Source organism: Mytilus galloprovincialis, chromosome 3, assembly GCF_965363235.1.
Source record: "Mytilus galloprovincialis chromosome 3, xbMytGall1.hap1.1, whole genome shotgun sequence".
In the NCBI taxonomy this organism is placed as follows: domain Eukaryota; kingdom Metazoa; phylum Mollusca; class Bivalvia; order Mytilida; family Mytilidae; genus Mytilus; species Mytilus galloprovincialis.
In genome coordinates, this window is record NC_134840.1 from 24,318,673 (window position 1) to 24,339,567 (window position 20,895).

At 31.3% G+C, this 20,895-nt stretch overlaps 1 protein-coding gene across 3 annotated transcripts; it reads right to left on the reverse strand.

Annotated features, from left to right (window-relative positions):
* Positions 1-1,824: 1,824 nt before the first annotated feature.
* On the reverse strand, positions 1,825-20,824 carry LOC143067477 (presenilin-associated rhomboid-like protein, mitochondrial). Of its 3 annotated transcripts, XM_076240777.1 has the most exons (9): positions 20,754-20,824; positions 13,904-14,096; positions 12,857-12,994; positions 8,615-8,765; positions 6,844-6,993; positions 6,221-6,291; positions 5,015-5,125; positions 3,673-3,770; positions 1,825-1,960 (listed from the first exon to the last, which is right to left on the reverse strand). In XM_076240777.1, exons 1-9 carry the CDS (start codon positions 20,807-20,809, stop codon positions 1,873-1,875), a joined length of 1,056 nt encoding a protein of 351 aa, XP_076096892.1. In that variant the 5' UTR covers positions 20,810-20,824; the 3' UTR covers positions 1,825-1,872. The 3 variants fall into 3 exon arrangements, with proteins under 3 accessions (XP_076096892.1, XP_076096894.1, XP_076096893.1); XM_076240779.1 differs by lacking the exons at positions 1,825-1,960; positions 3,673-3,770 and adding an exon at positions 3,908-4,000; XM_076240778.1 differs by lacking the exons at positions 1,825-1,960; positions 3,673-3,770 and adding an exon at positions 4,128-4,220.
* Between the last annotated feature and the right edge of the window lie 71 nt (positions 20,825-20,895).

Genomic DNA, 20,895 nt, shown 5'->3' on the forward strand with positions numbered 1-20,895 from the left:
GAAATTGTCTCGTTTGTCATAGATTCTGGTTATGAGATGATATATGACCGTGTATGTCAAATTCAAGGTGCAAGTCTAAAAATATGGCGGAGGAAGCCGTATCTGCTATTTCTTAAATTTCTAGGCATTAATGGAACCGAATCAGAAAAATGATTGTTTTTAATGTCCAGAAAGAACATCATCAATATATCTGAATATGAAATTAAATGACATGGATTCTTTGGTCTTCTTGTTTTTGGTATTTTGGTCAATATAATGGACAATTCTTTAGTCGAACATGCATATGAACCTGCAATAAACTTTTGTTTGTACGTAATTTTGTGAAGCTTAGGTATCCAATCCAAACAAGGTAAGCTCTCCGATTTGTTGTCCAATGTAATATTCATTGAAGTCATGAAAGACTTATGATGCTACAAAATATTATCCTTTTCAAATGATATGTTTTTGTATGTGGTATAATAGATTTTTTTTTTAAATTATATATTGTAGTGGCATTGTATTAAATGAGTTTTGCTATTATTTTAGTAATACATTTTGTGGTGGAATTGGATAGATTAAGTCATGCTACTGTTTTAGAAATTATATTTTGCTATTGGACTGTATATATTGCCACATTCGTTCAATGTGTTTGAGCATTTGGTTATGCCATTTGATTAGGGACTTTTCGTTTTTTATTTTCCACTGGATATGTTGTTCATGTTATTTTACCTCCTACTATTCATGTATATAATTAAAATAGGAAAAATAATTACATATTACTATTCATGTATATGAAATAAAACGTTCTATCTAGTACTATTCATATATATATATGATAGGAAATTACCTATCTACTTCTATTCATCCATATGAAAGGAAATACACTATGAATATAATAAAGGGGAAATGTAAGAAGCAAAAGAAATGTATGAAGCAAAAGAAATGTACGAAGCAAAAAAAAAAACTCCTTGGCTTATACATTGAAAAGATAAGCAACAGTGAATAAAAGGCTACTAAAATGGTTAGCAGTTGCTGCTCAACTAGAAGCACCTGTTGTGCTCCTCATGGTTAGTAAAAATTGTAACAGTGTTGTAAATGATGACTTCAACTGCCTTTACACAACCTTGGTTTAAAATTACTTGTTAGCATTGTTCTTTTAAAGAAACAACAGTTTGTAATTAAAGAGATAACAAAGTTAAGAACTAAAACCTCATCTAAAATAACTGGTTTCAATTAAAATGTTAAATATAAATTGTTAACACAGAGATATGTCGGGCCTTTTTGTAATTTTGATAGTAAAATGCAAATATTAAAATTGAAATAGCAATACTTAAACATGTAATTCATGCAAAATACTCAAAGTCAATGGACCATGACAGGTACAGGGCAAAACAATCTATGGAAATGAGATGTGTAAAGGCTAACACATGCAACACAAAATCATTGACCTATCACTAGTAGTCTACATATAGTTAAACTGACCTATTCACAAATAAAAACATGTTAACTAAGCAAAAGTTTCAAAGTCAATAGACTATGACTGAAGGGGCATGTCCAAACAATCTCCATGGAAATGAGATGTGCCAATGGTAATGCAAATGCATACCAATTTGTATTGGCCTACCACTAGTAATTTCCTGTAAACTGATCAATAAATACTAATACATTGTTTTTGACAACACAGCCATCGAAAAATAGCAATGCCTTTTTCCCTTGTTTTGACTATGTCAAGGCGAGACATAAATCCAGTTGACTTTGTTAAAAATCGGATGGCTCATGACTGTAACTATCTCTCTTCCTTGTATTATTATACATCAAAGTTAATCAATAAAAATAAAGCGAAAATTCATATTATCTTTAATAAAATATTATTGTCCCTGTATTATTTTTCTATCATGGCTTTCCTCTAAGTTGATGCCACATTTGCATGACTTTTCCTCTATTGTTCCATATCAAGTCTCTACCATACTTCCAATACCATCTGAAAATACACAAACACACTGTTTTATACACTTTTATACTTAAGAAGTGTAATACATGTATTAAAAAATAATGCATACCTGTAATATGACTAAACAAGTAGAACTGAAACTCAAAATCAAGGTGCCAAATAGTACGACATATATATATATATATATAAAAACGCCTAAAAAGTGTACATAACAACACCAATGATATAAAAAGGAACTATAAATGTAATTATTTATAAATATTTCGGATAACAGATATCCTTCGTCAGTCAGATTCTGATGTTAAATGAATCATCTTTAAATCTTCTTAGATTAAACTTTTACTAAATCTTGAAATTTATACAATAAAAAAGGCAAACCGAACATCAGTTAAGACGCTTGCACCATTCTAAAAATTTGTTGAATATGACATAGGTTATATGACTAATTACATCAGAGAGTTCACATATATGCTTTAAATAAAAATAATAATGTGCGATGTGAACTAGCACAATTTTAAAGCTTTAACGGTGTCGATATTATGATGTTACAAGAAAGATTGCGTCAATAAGAATTCCAAATAAACAGCACTGAACGGTCTAAATTTCTAAATATTTCAGATTTGACAACTGTAGTGTAGTTACATTAGAGTCTGCGATGTTTAAAACAAACGGCCGTTAAAATATAATAACAAATTTTGACTAAAGTATATATATATACAACTCGTCTAAACATCAACCCAACAATGTTAGATCTGTAAATTTGCTTTCGCAAATTTTTGGTTCTTCCCTCGCCGGGATTCGAACCCATGCTACTGTGATATCGTGACACCAAATCGCCTGCACTGCAGCCGTCCCGATAGACCACACGACCACCTGGGCTCTAAATATAAGTATCTTAATTAAACAAATGATGAACTTAACAAATATTTTATAAACTTGGTTTCAAGCCTACATGCTATTTTGATAGATTTGTGTAAAATATATATATATAAACGGGACATCCAAAAAACTATTTTTAAAACAATGACCCTCTAAGGTTCTGGAAGGGAGTTTTATCTGTGGTTAAAAAAATTATGGACTAAAAAGCATCAATAAAGGCATATATTTTCAAATTATATAAGAAAACAATTTTGATTTTATTTTTAAGTATGCAGAAATGTTACCACACATACTCCATAGGTGTTTGTGCTTGTGTGATTTTTTTATAACAGAAAATTATTCTTACTTAATTTTGTATTTTAAGACACTTTCTAGTTTTGACCAATATACTATGTCAATTTCTTATTCCAGTGTTGTTGTTTTTTTTTTTTTTTATATATTAATATTTTGCTTTTATTTTTGTTTTTTATGTATATTAACACATAGCTTTTGTTTTTGTTTTATATATATTAATATATTGCTTTTGTTTTTGTTTGTTTTTTATTTATTTATTACTTTTATCCTTTGTTTTTCCTTTTCTCTGAAAAATAATTATCTGTTTATTTAACAATACTATGGAAATAATGGATGCATAATAATATAGTAATGTATATTTCAGAATTTAGAATACTTACAAATACTGACTACTCCTATTTAAATATACAATCTTATGTTTAACGAGGTAGGGATAAGGTACTGGTACTTTATCATTTTATGATTCTTACAAACAAATGTTTAAATTTTTCAATAAAGCATAAAGAAATTCAACAAAAAAAAAGAAGAAAGAAACAGAGAAATAGAAATCTGCTAACTGTGCTACATACATTCCAAAGAGTACTCCTCCTAAATGTGCAGCATGATCAAACACCTTCCATCCAAGAAGCAGTCCCAAAGCATCAAAAGTCATCAGTCCATATAATCCCTGAAAAAACATACAACAATCTTATAGCAATCAGAATATAGCAATCATAATATAGCACGATCAAACACCTTCCATCCAAGTAGCAGTCCTAAAGCATTAAAAGTCATCAGTCCATATAATCCCTGAAAAAACATACAACAATCTTATAGCAATCAGAATATAGCATGATCAAACACCTTCCATCCAAGTAGCAGTCCTAAAGCATCAAAAGTCATCAGTCCATATAATCCCTGAAAAACATACGACAAACTTATAGCAATCAGAATATAGCATGATAAAACACTTTCCATCCAAGTAGCAGTCCCAATGCATTAAAAGTCACCAGTCCATATAATCCCTGAAAAACATACAACAAACTTATAGGCATAGCAATCAAAATATAGCATTATCAAACACCTTCCATTCAAGTAGCAGTCCTAGAGCAACAAAAGTCATCAGTCCATATAATCCCTGAACAACATACAACAAACTCATAGTGCTCAATTAGAATATGAAATTACCACTAAAAACATTCAACAATCTCGAGGCAAGCAGACACACTCTTTTTTCTGGTGGCAATTCATTGTTCTTATTGATCGACTTGATAATGAATACTTGTACTGGCTGAGTAATTTACAGACTTTATGTTTACCTGTTAGGGAGCTACTAGTGGGAGATCTACCTTATCAATTAGCTGATTTTCATCACAAGATTCACCCATATCTTCCTTTCTACTAACACTTTCTATATCCCTGGTATCTGGATTGTCGTCGCTTTTAGTATTTTCTATTTTATCTCACCCCGTTTTTAATTGTTAAGTGTCCCTGTCTTTGTTTGATCCCAAATTATGTTTTACACCCTTGTTTACATTCACAAAATTCCCTCTGGTCCAATGAAATTCTCATTTTATCACTTAGGTAATTTGAATTCTATGTAAATTGGTCATATTTGTCTACAATACTGTTCATAAGTTGATGGTTTTGGCAATTTTTCCATTATAATATTCCTTCTGCAGGCATCAATATATTCATATGAAGAAGTTCACAAAACATCAAATAAAGGCCTTATTTTTGCAGTCAGTAATAGAACTTATATTACTGTAACGAAAGTGTTTTTAAATTTTTCCAGCTGGTAATATATAAATCCAATAGAAAATATGATTTCAAAACAGGACAAACAACATAAGGGTCTTATCAGTGTAAGGTGCACTTGACCAAAAAACTTGTTTAAGAATTTTTTTTCACTTGCTTGGCTAAATCACTCACCTTTTCTGCAGAAAAACTAAAACCAAGGATATCTCCTATAAATGCTATAGTCAGCTGAGAATCAGGATTTGCCATACAAACTAACCCAATCATGGCACAAATAGCTCCAGACTGAAATAAACAGAGAAATATATTGTTCTTTTTTTAAATTTTTTTGAATTACAATTATGGACAAAGGAAGATAACTCCAATTTTAAAAATTAATTTTAACAATTGTACCATTGATATTTTTAGAACAGACATTAGAAACCTTTTTTCCATTTGTATAGGAGCATAACTCTAGAGCGGTTGAAGTGACACCACCAAAATTCAAACTTGATCCGTGTTTTGTGGTAATAAGCATTGCATATTAGTTTCATAACATTTGGTTGAGGCAAACTCAAGTTAGAGAACGGAAATCAATTTTGGGACGTACATATGTACAGACAGACAAGGGTAAAACTTATGCCCCCTCCGCTATAGCAGAGGCATAAAAAGTAGATCATTTTTCAGTAAAATTGAAAGAAAGAAATCTTATTGAATACCAGTTATTGACTTAAAACTTACTTTTAACTTAAATCTTTTAAGAATAAAATATTGGTCAGAGAGACCTGATTTTGATGATTTTGCTGTCATATCTCCCTTGGTGCATCCTTACACAAACAGTTACAAAATATTAATAATTTATCATACAAAATGTTTTTCAAATGGCATTTATCAAATAAGCAAGTCTCATTTATTGTCACAAGATTTGAGGAAGGGTTTAACAACACAGGAACCAATTTTTGTTTAGGGGAAAATTTGCAGACATAATGATATCCTTCAATTCCAAACACTGATATATTGAACTGTTAATGTCAATTTCTTGAAATTCAGAACATCAAAGTTCTTTTTTAATTGTCAAAAATAAATACATGTTATGCAATCTATATATCTTTTTCATTTGTGTAATGTGTACCTAATCTATTTCATAGTGTTTACCTATGTTTTATCAGATCAAATATTATAACTTCCGTCTGAAAACTTAGGGTTAATATTTATAGAAGAGGCAAAAGAGTCAATCCATCTGATGTCGCCAAGCTTTAACACATAATCAATTTCAAAAGAATTACACTGGACGTTAAGCAACCAAGAATCAATCAATCAAACAAATTAATCACAATAATACAGTTATAGAATTGCAATGAGTTTCAGTCTAGGATGAATCTGTATATTGAATTAACTTACAGCTCCCAGTGAAGGCATTGTCCCTTTTATCACAATTTTATGCATAAAGCTGGCCAGGGATGAAATAATACCTGGAAATAAAGCAAAACAATTTTGTGAAATTAAGTCAAGACAGCATATCATTTACATGTGTTTTTTATCTCTCATTTTTTCTGTTTCAGTTTATGCATACAATTCTACTTCACATCTAGCTAATTATTCCATATCCATTCTAATAAATGATAGCAGGTCTTCAAATTTATTAAAACAAGAATGTGTCTTAAGTACACGGATGCCCCATCCACATTATCATTTTCTATGTTCAGTGGACCGTGAAAATGGGGTAAAATCTCTAATTTGGCATTAAAATAAAAAAGATCATATCATAAGGAATATGTGTACTAAGTTTCAAGTTGATTGGACTTCAACTTCATCAAAAACTACCTCCACCATAAACTTTAACCTGAAGCGGGACGAACGAAAGGACAGACGGACGGACAGACAGACGAACGAACAGACGGACGCACAGACCAGAAAACATAATGCCCATAAATGGGGCATAAAAATTGGTCTGACCAAGTTGGTTTAGCCTGGTTTCCACTTCTGCGTAGACTGGTCCTGATTAAAATAACAAACATTCTTACCTCCACTACAGAAAACTGCAGCCATTTGTTCTTTATTTACTAAATGTAACATAACTCCAGAGAATGACCAGAAGACATACATATTGGCAAACAGGTGAAAAAAACTCTGATGGCTAAATGTTGACCACAGCATAGAGGTGACAGAATGACCTGACAAGAAAACAATCTAAATATGTGATTGCAGAATGATATATACATGTCATACATTCTATACACAAACAAAATAAATCTATTTAGCTATAATTTTGTAGATTTTGTACTGATGATCATTTTTTAGCTGTTGACAGTTTATGTGCCCATCTCTAAAATTCCCCCAATTATTGTCAAATTTTAAAAAATTAGTGAAAAAGTCATCATTTAAGTTCAATAAATCTTTTAAACAAGTCTTACAATGTGACTAGCCTATGTTTTCTTACTTTTAGATCTTATTTTGCTTCTTAAACTTTCTCTATTTCTAATAGTGTTTTGACAAAAATGCAAAATGTACATCTTATTGTTCTAAACATCTTTGCAGATTGATTGTTGTTTTCTTAACATCCAGTGGCGAATATTTCATGCATGTTGAGATGGGAACAAAGTAATAATAAATACGATGGGAATGTCCTGCAATAGGGGCAGGGATCTCCATGGATGAAAATTGAACGATGGAGGAATTTTCACCATCACAAACCGTGTCTACGCTGTAAAGTGTAGCATGATCGAAAGATTTCATACCTCCATGTAAGGAATTCTGAACAGGCTGATACATTGCTTATTAAATTATTTTATTATAGAAGTATAAATATTATCATTAATTGCAATTTGTTACCATTCAAATTACAATACGTTATATCTTTGTGTGAACAGTAAATAATTTTAGAAAGTTTATACTTTTTAACATTTAAAGTATTTATATATTATCTTTACAGCAGTACTCAAGTTATTTGCGATGAAATAATGTTAATGTTTATGACTTATTTTGTACTTCTTAAAAAAGGGGGATGCTGATTGCATAAGTCAATATAAAAGCTCGTGTTTGACTTGTTAATCTGTTTTCTTTGAAACTGGATTATAAATTTATTTGTTAAATCTTAATTATCATTAGCATTTGCTGAAACTTAGTTGAATAATACTATAAATCAATCGTCTATCTTCAGAATGTGTTCTCCTGTCAGGTTTGTTGATATACCTGTACAAGCTCAGGTACAAGTGATTAACAATCTTAATCCGGATATCCCACAGGCGTTATAACTGTATTGGATTATAATACAAAAAGCATAAGGGTTATGCAATTAAATGCATTTAATTATAATTGCTAACAAAAAATGGCATCAGGTGAAATAAATTTGAACAATGGGGGAAGACAATTTAACAATGGTCAGGTCATTTGACGATGGCGGAAGATATTTGAATGATGGCGGGCGCAATCGTTAAATAGGTCATGGAGATCCCTGAAAGGGTTGACATGTAAACTTGGAAAGCCACTGGAAAATGGGTGAACTGAATAGAAACATTAATTAATTTTAAACTTGCAACAGGCTACCCGCAGACTGTACAAGCAAGTATCTATGGCATCAGAATTTCCAAAAAATGGACAATATACCACACCAAACACCAACAACTTTCTCTTATGAAAAATATCTGTATCTATATATATCTAAGTATGATTTTGTCTTTGTAAACAATAGAAACATAATTTAATAACAATAAATGAGTTGCCATGTCTCATACAAATTAATACAGTAACTAGAAAAGAATATTCAATCTTTATTAATCCTAATTATAAGCTTACCTGAAGTTGGTGAACAGGTAAAATATCTATATAAAGCATTGTTTACAGATGCATTCTTCAACCTCCACATTAAAAACACTGCAATATTAAAACCTGTTATAGTCCATACCATTTTTTCACCTTCTGTTAAACTATTCCACATTGAACTGATCTAAATGTTAAAAGTAACAAAATACTGCTAGTTTTTATAAAAAAAGTCACAAAACTGAAAAGGCAATATATATAAAATTACCACAAAGTGATTTCAAATATATGAAAATTTTGTATGACATTAGTACATTGCTAGCAAAAATATACAAGAGCCAAAACTATTTCATAATCATGTGCTTGTATATAAATTCGTTTCTCCCTTATAGTATGGTGACCGAGTAAGGAAAAGTCGCTTATTTGAGGAGTTTAATCGTCATTCGGACTATACGGCTAAAATTCACAGTATTGGTAGTTCAAATGTTAAACTTATCATTCTGACTTGTCGTCACAAAATCGTACGGTGCAATTTTTGTAAAATGGGCGTTAAAGTACATTTCTTTATTTGAAAGAAAAATGGAATTTGAAAAGTTTTGAGGTCTACATGGCAATAGAACATCCGTAATATGATTCCTGTTATTATATACATTGTTGTTACACATTATTTTAACGATTTTAAATAAAGTTTAGTAAAATTAATCCGTTAATAAAGAGTTTTTGTAAAAGTTTAACTCTACAAATATTTTGCATTTAATAGAGTACATTTGAATTCAATTTCATCACTTGTTTTTACACAAAATGTTAAATAATTAACATTTATATGATATTTCATACCTTTATCAATCAATGATATCAAATTCATTTATCTCAGAAGCATTATTTCAGTAATTCAACCCAGACACAAGTCCTGACGCTCATATGACGGAGCTATTCGAAGCTCATACACAGCCTATTATAGATACATATAAACAATGGGGCTGTGCTGTATTACTGACATTTATATACTGGGATATTTTCCTTGGAGCAGTAGACATTTTTCTGTTTAAAAGAACATTCTAAAAGCATCAAGGGGATCAGGTGGCACTGTAGGCATTACAAATTAAAAGTCTGCGCTTGTTAGATAGACCCTTACTAGACATTTCATAGAATCCCTTGGTCATAAAATACTGGAAATGACTGGAATTACTGCAAATAATGCAAATTCACAAGAGAAAACAAAACTAACAGCAATGAAATTTGATGAAAAACATGTTAATGTCATTGTGAACCATCTAAATAAACCATGACTAATCCCTTTGATGTAGAATCCCATCCTTAATGTCTTATCAATATCTCTTCTGAAATTCATGTTATAAGAGATATTCAAGAGTCTTTGCTCACCGCTGTCGATGAAGGCTTGAATTTGCCTAGAATTTTCATCACTAGTTCTCTTTCTTTAGTCAAGGAGTTTATATAGTCCTGTATCAAAGTCAAAACAAACGTTTGAAAACATGACCACAAAAACAAACCTTAAATGTAAATTGGGGGAAATAATTTCAGGTCAAATAATTCAAGACCTTGTATTAAGACGGGCATTGATTTTGGCAAACTGTAAAGATGATGTTAGAATAGAACATGTACTGTCGCAACTTGTAGGTCCCCTTCCAATTTCCCTTTTTTTATGATGACAACCACGAGAAAATCATGCAAGTCTGATTTGGTAAAGCAATTAGAATCTTAAGTCTATTGTGCACTTTACCTACCTTCCATTGTACCATCACTCACAATTTAAATCAGAGATGGTATGGCATTGGTTCAATGTATTGATGTTAATAAAAGTAGAACATTTGGTGATCTTGCAGCTGATTATTAAAAAAATATATCTCAATGCTTTTCTGTAGCGTACACAGTAGCAGATGTTTTTGACCGATACACCATGAACAACTCTATAAAGTCTGCTGGAAGGAAACGCAGGCCGCACAAAGACTACAGCTTCCATTAAAGTGTATCAGATTATTGAAGGGAGAAGTATTCCTGACTGGAAGAAGTTTCTTTCTATTACAGAAAACAAACAGGCACTCCTTACTTATTTTGGTGGTTTTATTCTTGAAAACTTTGACAAATCCACTATGATTCTACCTGATTGTGAGCTTTACTTAGCCGGAATATTGTAAATCCTGAAATTATGAAAGTTATGTACACCAACACTGTTAATGACTGTCGTCACTTGTTTAGCACTCAAGATGAGGCCTATATTCGTATGATTCTCCATGCCTCAAACTTTAACACGAAGATTAGGGAAATGGGAAAAGAAAAATTATGCGGACCTCTTTAATACTACAAACATATGTCACATACTAGCGAGTTATGGGTGCAGATAGGGAACATAAGCATTGGAAAGGAAGGGTAGAGATTGTTACCTATTCACCAACTATGTGCCTGTCTTTCCTCAATAATTTGCCTGCTATAAATGCATTTACCGGATGCGACATTACTCCGTCTGTGTTTGGACTAAGTAAACAAACTGTCGACAAGACTTTGAAGGACAGTGGTTTGCAGAGCTTCGGCAATATTGACAAAGATGAAGCCCTTGATTAGGCATGAACATTAATGTCAAAGCTTTATGAGCAGAAAAATCTCTTTAAATCATTCCATCATGATATTTATACAATGCACGTCAAGCTTGCCGCCAGTAAAGATGTAAGTTTATTCAGTTAACCTCTCTGTAAAGCGGCACTGAAACAGCATATTTTATGTGTTTCATTTGAACCGCATTACACATTGTTAAACCCCTATTCCGTCATCTTTAGTATACTGTTGGCGAGAGTTAAATGATTCATTAAACCCCATGTATTTTAAAGGGCATATGTCAGCAGAAATCTTGCAGGAGCTTGTGTTTTCATGTAAGGGAAAATCTTCATGTAAAAGGTCATGTGTTTGTTCACAATAAAACATTGTATGTTTGGAGCATTGCTGCTGTTAAAGGTCAGAATTATGTTCCTTGGCAGATGAACCAGAAGATACTCATGGCTTAATTCTGCTGTGTGGATCTCTTTGATTGGATTTTTAATTGTAACTATTTTTGAGGTATTGAGTGGTTTTGAGTTTTGGTTAATTACATGAATGAGCTTTTGCAAAATACGCTTTCATGATCATAGGCTTCAGGCAAAAATAATATTTATCATTTATTGCTGAGGTTGAATGTCAACCAGTAAGGTAACTACTGTAACTGAAACAGAATATTTGTTGATTTTGTATAAAAGAACAAGTGTTTGAAAAACGCCAATTTTCAGAATAAATCGATATTAATAATTATTTATTTTTTTTACATTTTTCAAGATAATTCATTGCTAATTGATTTGAGAAAATGTCTGTATTTGAAATTTAACCAAAATTGTTGTATATATCTAAAAATTTGGAAAATATGGAAGAAAAAAAATAATAACAGAATTTGATCTTTGACCTTAATTTATGCAAAACTGTTACCACATTTCTTTTTGACGACATCGATATTTCAAAAGTACTCATTTTTCCGAATCCAATGATATATAATATAGCCATATAGTATGTTTGACGATTAAATCTAAAAAATATTGTGTCTGGTCACCGTACTATTATACAAAAAGAGAAAAAATAGGTATTGAAGGACGGCTACAGGTGCGGGAGTTTCTTGCTACATTGAAGACCCATTGGTGGCCTTCGGCTGTTGTCTTCTCTATGGACAGGTTGTTGTCGCTTTGACACATTCTCCATTTCCATTCTAAATTTTATTGGATAAAATTCAGTTTATGCTCTTTTGCGATGTTTTGTTTTGTACTGTGCTTTGACTGACTGAGATCAGAGGAAGAAAGTTAATTAAAACTGTATATATTCAGGCTCTAAAACTTTAAAATAAATGCCAGTACAAAATATTTCAACCTTATGATCTACTTTTTTTTATTTTGGCTAACTGCATCGTAGTATTTAGGACAATTATCACAATGCTTTAATAGCTACAAATGCTTGAAAATCATCATTCATGAAGTATTGGAGATCACCCTCAGTTTTTGGAGAGGTTCGTGTTGCTTAAATCTTTAGTTTTCTATGTTGTTTCTTGTGTACTATTAAGTGTCTGTTTGTCTTTTTCTTTTTTAGCCATGGTGTTGTCAGTTTATTTTCGATCTATGAGTTTGACTGTCCTCCCTCTGGTATCTTTCACCCCTCTATTGTCATGTTTAAAGGTGAACTGATGGTTACAGACACATTGGTATAAATCATACCTCTTTGTTTTATATAGTGTCAGTTATGAATACTTACATGCTTTCTAAAACCAAAATTCTTTAGAAGTGATAAATCATTTGTTGATTGATTGTTGCCTGACTTCATTTTTGTAGCATATGACCTCATTCCTTCATACTGCCATACCATAGCACCAGTAAAACTGCAACCGCAAACCTAAACCATAAAATACTTATAATATAGATTAGACAGTCTTTGAACAAGAGGAATTCCTTGATGACTGCTTATTGAATGCTTATTGTTCCTAAGCATTTTTTACATTCATAATCAGGACTTTATAGAGATCCATTCACTTCAACTAAAGTTATTGTCTGGAAACTAAACGAGTCTTTGGAAGCAGACTACGATGCAGAAGACGACATGATAGCATTATACAACGCAAAAAAATGTTGGCGGTTGTATAAAAAAAAAGTGTTAATGTACAGTTCAATAAATTTATATCTTTTTTGTTTCATTTAGTCTTAGATTTATGTTTACACACATGTTGTTGCAATACAAGTATAAATGTAAAAAGGTTGTATATCGCAAATAGAAGAATGTATTAAAGGGCTTATTATTATCAAGAATTTACATAAGAATATGTAAATGAGATATGAATATTCAACCTTGACCAACCGGTTTAATCTGATCTAACAAGGTAAATGTTCACATAAAGGCTTGTTAACCCAATAAAACTCCCATCCTACAACTACATAACCAGCAGAAAAGTAGCTAATACCAATTTTAAAGTCTTTTGTTATACTAAGCAATGGATACAACCTACAAATTCTTGCATTTGATATGAAACTACCAAATACTGTCATATGTACATTATTGATATACACCAACATCTTGTATGCATCCTGACACTATTTTTGCTTGAACATTGTAATAAACAGTATTCTCCCAATGCTCTATAGTACCAGATGTTTTCGTGTGAGAAATGTTCAACCACCAAACGAATACCCTGTCTGTAGAACGTTATCTGGAGTTAGCTATGACCTTTGGAATGAAGTTCTTTAACTTGTTAGCATGGTTAGTGACTGATATTGAATGTACACTTCTTCTAAATCCACATATCATTACCATGACTGTAAATCCTATTGGTTTCACTAAACTCCTAAATCTTTGACTTTCTTGTGGAGCTTCTTCAGCCAGAAATTCTATTTTTGATTTTTTTGTCCTGAAGCCTCGACTTGGTATTATTCTCCATCTTTCAGGGTGTCTCAATACTTTCCTGTTGCCGCTGTGTGTCCAGTATTTAGTGGTATTGTGAAATCTTAAATATAAACAAATAACAAATTTGCTACTTCATCATGCATGTCTGTTGAAATGTTATTAGACATCAATAGGTCTAATAACATTTCAATGGACATAATAATATTTAACATATTATGAACTGGATAAACTTCAGGCCTCTACAATAACTTTTTTTTCAATTTGTCCAGTAGGACAAGTACATACCAAAACTTACTTGTCCGAATGAAATTGTAACTTGTCCAAAACAAATCTTAATATTAACCTTTTTTGCATTTCAAGTTGATTCAAGGAACAAAATGAATTAAAAAAAAAATGAACAGAATTTGATTTATATCCTTTGAAATACTTTTAAAAGATATGAGCCATGAACAACTGAATTGAGTTGTGTCACAGGACTCACGTTCTAGTTTTTATCAATGCTAAAGTCTCATCATACTTTGCACATGAGGCACCATCTGATTGGCCTCTAAATGTACACTCATTGGATTTTTATCCTATTTTTTTAAAAGTTGAAAAAAGTTTATTCAAATGCAATCAATAACCAGGTGCTCTGCAGGGCGCAGCTTTATACGACCGCAGAGGTCGAACCCTGAACAGTTGGGGCAAGTATGGACAAAACATTCAAGCGTGATACAGCTCTGAATTTGGATTGTGATCAAATTTTTGACAATACATGGGTTTTTTTTTACACAAAACAAATGTCAAGATTTTACAAATCAATTAAAGATTTCTTCTTCAAACTTATTTAAATCTAAAATTAAATAGTTGACACAGCATAGGTTTCTGACACAGAATGAATGTGGTCTAATGAACTTAAAAGTTTTTTTTTGCCTTTGAGCAATTCACTATGCTGTTGAATATTAATCCTCTCAAAAAAATGTTTGAAGAAATTTTCTTTTTATTTATGAAATCTGAAATGAGAAAAATTTAACCCCCCCCCCTTTTTTTCACATCCCTGTTTCCCTTTTTCCAAAACTGATATCAATTCAAATTTCTAATGGAGTTTGCAACAATAACTACTCTTTTAAATACATCATAAAATATTAAAATGTAAAATAAAGTGCTTGTTATCACTGAATGGTAAAGATTGTTTGGTAGTAAAAGTGAATATACATTGTTTATTGTATAAAACAATAAAAAAAACTTCATCAGAAACATTTTATATTGGCAAATTTCCAATGAAGTTATTTACATAAAGTTATTGGCAAATAAAAATAGAAAATGACATCATAGTCATGTCTGGCAAATGTCCAACATACACTATCTAAAAACATTTTAGACAAGATAAGGAAAAAAAGCTTCATCAGCAACATTTTATATTGGCAAATTTCCAATGAAGTTATTTACATAAAGTTATTGGCAAATAAAAATAGAAAATGACATCATAGTCATGTCTGGCAAATTTCCAACATATATTATCAACTACTATTCTATACAAAGAAAGATAACTCCAATTGAAAATTAATTGCTATTGCACAATATTGTGCAATTAGATATTTCTTGCTATTGTGCAATACTGTGCAATTGAAAATTTCTTGCTATTGCACAATACTTGATATAGAATCCTGATTTGGACCAACTTGAAAACTGGGCCCATAATCAAAGTACATATTTAGATAAAGCATATCAAATAAGCCCAAGAATTTAATTTTTGTTAAAATCAAACTTAGTTTAATTTTGGACCCTTTGGACCTTAATGTAGACCAATTTGAAAACTGGACCAAAAATTAAGAATCTACATACACAGTTAGATTTGGTATATCAAAGAACCCATTTATTCAATTTTTGATGAAATCAAACAAAGTTTAATTTTGGACCCCCATTTGGACCAACTTGAAAACTAGGCTAATAATTAAAAATCTAAGTACATTTTTAAATTCAGCATATCAAAGAACCCCAAGGATTCAATTTTTGTTAAAATCAAACTTAGTTTAATTTTGGACCCTTTGGACCTTAATGTAGACCAATTTGAAAACGGGACCAAAAATTAAGAATCTACATATATAGTTAGATTCGGCATATCAAAGAACCCCAATTATTCAATTTTTGATGAAATCACACAAAGTTCAATTTTGGACCCTTTGGGCCCCTTATTCCTAAACTGTTAGGACCAAAACTCCCAAAATCAAACCCAACCTTCCTTTTATGGTCATAAACCTTGTGTTTAAATTTCATAGATTTCTATTTACTTATACTAAAGTTATTGTGCGAAAACCAAGAATAATGCTTATTTGGGCCCTTTTTTGGCCCTTAATTCCTAAACTGTTGGAACCAAAACTCCCAAAATCAATCCCAACCTTCCTTTTGTGGTCATAAACCTTGTGTCAAAATTTCATAGATTTCTATTTACTTAAACTAAAGTTATAGTGCAAAAACCAAGAAAATGCTTATTTGGGCCCTTTTTGGCCCCTAATTCCTAAAATGTTGGGACCAAAACTCCCAAAATCAATCCCAACCTTCCTTTTGTGGTCATAAACCTTGTGTTAAAATTTCATTGATTTCTATTCACTTTTACTAAAGTTAGAGTGCGAAAACTAAAAGTATTCGGACGACGACGACGACGACGACGACGCCGACGAAGACGACGACGACGCCAACGTGATAGCAATATACGACCAAAAAATTAAAATTTTTGCGGTCGTATAAAAAGAATATGAGGCATGATTGTCAGTTAGACAAAAGACCAAATGACACAGAAATTAACACTTATAGGTCACTGCATTGCATTGTTTTTTCTACATAAAGATCAAACATGATTTGATGATTTTTATGGTAAATAATTTCCTCATTCTTATTTAAAAAATATGTTATGGACATCGATATTAATTATTATAGAGCAACAAAATAAGGTAGGAAAAGAAGTTCTGATTTGTCTTGGTCCAGAAATGTCTACTGCCTTGCCAAACTGTCTATTAATCATGTTTATGAAATATGTCTCCTACAGTGCCCAACTGTCTATTAAACTTGGAGCCGAATCATTTCCGAGCTGGTGACCAACTGTCTTTTAAAGTTACCTTATCTAAAATGCCCATGGTTGAATTTGATCGGTAAGACTGGTTTCCGAGAAAAGTGTGCTTTTTACAGTACCGTTCAAAAGGACCAACTCTCCCACACCCTACACCAAGGAAAATGTCGGAGTCACTCCGAAAAACTCTGATATTCCTCCCAAAATGTTGGGAGGAATTTGGGAGTAATCTCTCCCAAAATCAGGTAAATGTTTATTGTGATAGTGAGCTCACTCTCTACACCGAGGAATTAATTGCCCTTATCCTCCTTTGATCTCTACCGGCACACGACTGATAGGGTAATTGGATTACCTGACAGGTAAAGGTTGAAGTAATAAAGAATTATATTTCCGGTCTACTGTATCAAACAGGTACATAATTTTAAATGTCTTTTAATACTAATTAAGTTTATTTTGTGGTAATAATAAGTCAAAATATTTTAGCATTTTTTGTTTGCTTATCTAAAAATATCTTTACCTAAATGTACTTGCTTTTTTAAAAAAAAAAAAGGATTATAAAATATAGTGGAATATGTGAAAAATCCAATATTCTACTTCAAAGTTAAAGTCTTTATTTGAAAATTATGTGTCTAAAAGTTTTGTATATGCAAGTAAAACGGAAAATTTATTCACCATTCATTAGGCATAATAATGGCCCTGTAATAATTGTGTAAGTCTACGGGATTTTCTGTTTACGATTATCTAATTGCTGGAATGAATAAAATATTTAAAGCAAAATGTTGTTATTAATTCTTTCAATTGTATTTAAGTTTTAAAGAAAATATAAACTACTTAATTTTGACCTCGATGTCTTTACCAGTAAATTTATATTTTATTTACGAAATGGACATACTTGTGTAAAAAGAACCAGAAACTTCCGCTAAATTAATGAGAGCAGTTTAAAGAAAATCATAAAAATTACATGTCTCAAAGTTTTGTTTATTCAAGTAAAAGGAAAAATATTATTCACCATTCGTCATGCTTAATAATTACGGCATTTTCGTTTTACGATTTGTTGGCAGTACTGTAGGATAATAATACATTTCAGTTACAACAGAAATACTTCCACAGCTGCATTAATTTCGTCTTTGTATAATATTTATTTTCGCACAGTGAATGTAAATTTATGTATTTTGAATAGTCAATGCATGATAGTGATCTTAAAAGATTTTAAAAACAATTATTTGCCGTGCGAAGACAATTCCACGATACACATCTCAGTTATCAGTAGTTTGGGTTGAACTTGAACTTGACTTACTTAACAATGTTAAATGCTAATAATAGTTAACATTAATTTTATCCACAGCACAAGTTTTTTAAAGGGCGGGAAATAATATTGCGTACCAGTAAACTCAGGTGACCTTTCTAGATGACCGTGTGAAAAATTCATTCAAGGTGAACGACATTTTTGTGCGATCCTATTGAGGCTCCCGAAGGTCCTTTTACAATTGATTAATCGGAATCTAAAATATAATTCTTTTCCGAATAAACGAGAACACATCTTTGACTATTTGAATTTTAATGTTTTTATCTTTCAAAAAAGGACGTAGACCTGAACATTAGTTATACGTCCATGGTCAATAATATAAATTTATGGTTGATGAAATATTGAAGTTATGATGGAAATTGTCCCGGGTGATCAATTGTGTTCAAATGACAACAATACGATAAAGAACTGCCAATTGTAGGCGGTTGGGAAATTTTGAAAATAAAATGATGACTAATTTAACTGGAATAGAATATTATGATGGGCAATAGTGAGGTTTGATAATAATTAAAGGATTAGTGATCTATCGGATAGCGATAAGCGGATTACTTATCATCACAACTTTTAACATCTTTTGTAAATGTAAAATGATTGAGCGTCATAAACTTGTCAAAAACATGAAGACAGGTAGAATTATAGTAATTTAAATTTTTACACTTTCCAAATTTAAATGGCGAAATTGATACAAATACTTTCGTCAATTTGAAAACCGTTTCGTAAAATAGCAAAATGACGAGCGTTAACAATATCACTTTAAGTTATTTCCTTTGTCCAACAGAGTTGTCACTTTACAGTTTCTTTTCATAATTTAAATTATTCAAGTATGTATAAATGTACCGAGGTGGTGAAACATAATATTTTACATTGCTCAATAAATTAAGTTTACTTGTTGATCCGATGAATTGTGTTATCGTAAAAACAACATGATTTTATTAGCCAGTTGATTTTTAAATAATGAACAATTAATGCACCGATATTGCTGATTGAGTAAGTAATAAAAGATTCTAATTGTGTCAGAATCGTCTTTGTTGAAAGAACACAATGTATGACCTTACCGGACTGTAATAGAAACACAAAATAACAAGTTTTTTCTTCATACTTTTTCATATGTACATTTTATTTCAAAGATAATGGCATAGGATAAAAACATATAAGATAATAATTATCTTCTTCTAAATGATAATGTCACATCTTTATCTGTCAAAGAAAGGAAAACATTTGTTCAATTTTTAATACCGTGATTTTTAAAGCACACCTGTGCAATCAAGATCGATTAAATGTACATAGGTAAATTATCTGGGTAATCCGATTATGTTGTCACGCGTCGTTAATTTTTAGTACATCCGATGGGTAATAAACCAATTAACAGCCATGCAGTGTTGGGAGAGAATCTTTGGAGGACTTTGGGAGTGTTGGGAGAGAATCTTTGGAGGACTTTGGGAGTGAAATCCGCGGTACTCGGTGCGATTCCGAGAAACACGGAAATCGGATAAAAACGATATCAAATCGATCCGTTTGAAGGGTACTGTACCTGTTAAAAGTACTTGACAAAGAACCAGTTTAAATTATCGATTGCAAGTCTGAGGGGTCTAATTTTATTATTCAACTGAGAAATAAAAAGTTTCAATTAGTTTCAGTTTAAAAAGGAAAGATGTCAAACAAATCTTCTTTTCTTGTTTTTTTGTTAATAATTATACTTTGTTCATCAAAGTTGGATTAAAATTTATTTTCTGCAAAATGATTCTACTTGTCCCATCGGACAAGCTTGGTATAGCTTTTACTTGTCCGACCTTTTTTACCTCTGGTACCGGACAATCGGACAAGCGTTATTGTCGAGGCCTGGACCATAACCCCCAAAGTTAATCCCAACTTTCCTTTTGTGGTATTGAACCTGCTGATAAAACTTTATAGAGATCCATTCACTTCAACTCAAGTTATTGTCTGGAAACTAAACGAGTCTTCAGAAGCAGACTACGACGCAGACGACGAAGACATGATAGCATCATACAACACAAAAAAATGTTGGCGGTCGTATAAAAAAAAGTGTTAATGTACAGTTCAATAAATTTATATCTATTTTGTTTCATTTAGTCTTAGATTTATGTTTACACACATGTTGATGCAATACAACTTACAAGTATAAATGTAAAAAGGTTATATATCGCAAATAGAAGAATGTATTAAAGGTCTTATTATTATCAAGGATTTACATAGTAAGACATAAATTCTTGTAATAATACAAGAGTATGGCTTATGCAATCGACTTTATACTATATTTAGTCAAAATAAATTGATGAAATGTCACAGAAATGCCATATGTCATTCTTCAAGAAATTGTGTTTTAAATCATATTGAAATGTCTTAATGATTAAGTGTCGAAATTTTAGTTATAATTTGATATTAACTTTTGAAACTGGATAAAGTTATTGCCCAACCTAATGAGCTTTCCAGACGTAGCCATCTTTAGACAAATAAAATTAAAGCAAAACGATTTTTTAAATTTTAAATCAGTACTTCTCTTTTTTGCTTCAAACTTTTTATTATTCT

Excerpts from the sequence above, each read along its gene's own strand:
- LOC143067477 (XM_076240777.1), bottom strand. The coding sequence starts at position 20,809 with ATGGCTACGTCTGGAAAGCTCATTAGGTTGGGCAATAACTTTATCCAG. Across the intron at positions 12,995-13,903 it reads CAATAGGATTTACAGTCATG|GTTTGCGGTTGCAGTTTTAC; the intron begins GTAATGATATGT and ends TTTATGGTTTAG. Across the intron at positions 5,126-6,220 it reads CAATGCCTTCACTGGGAGCT|TCTGGAGCTATTTGTGCCAT; the intron begins GTAAGTTAATTC and ends TGTTTATTTCAG.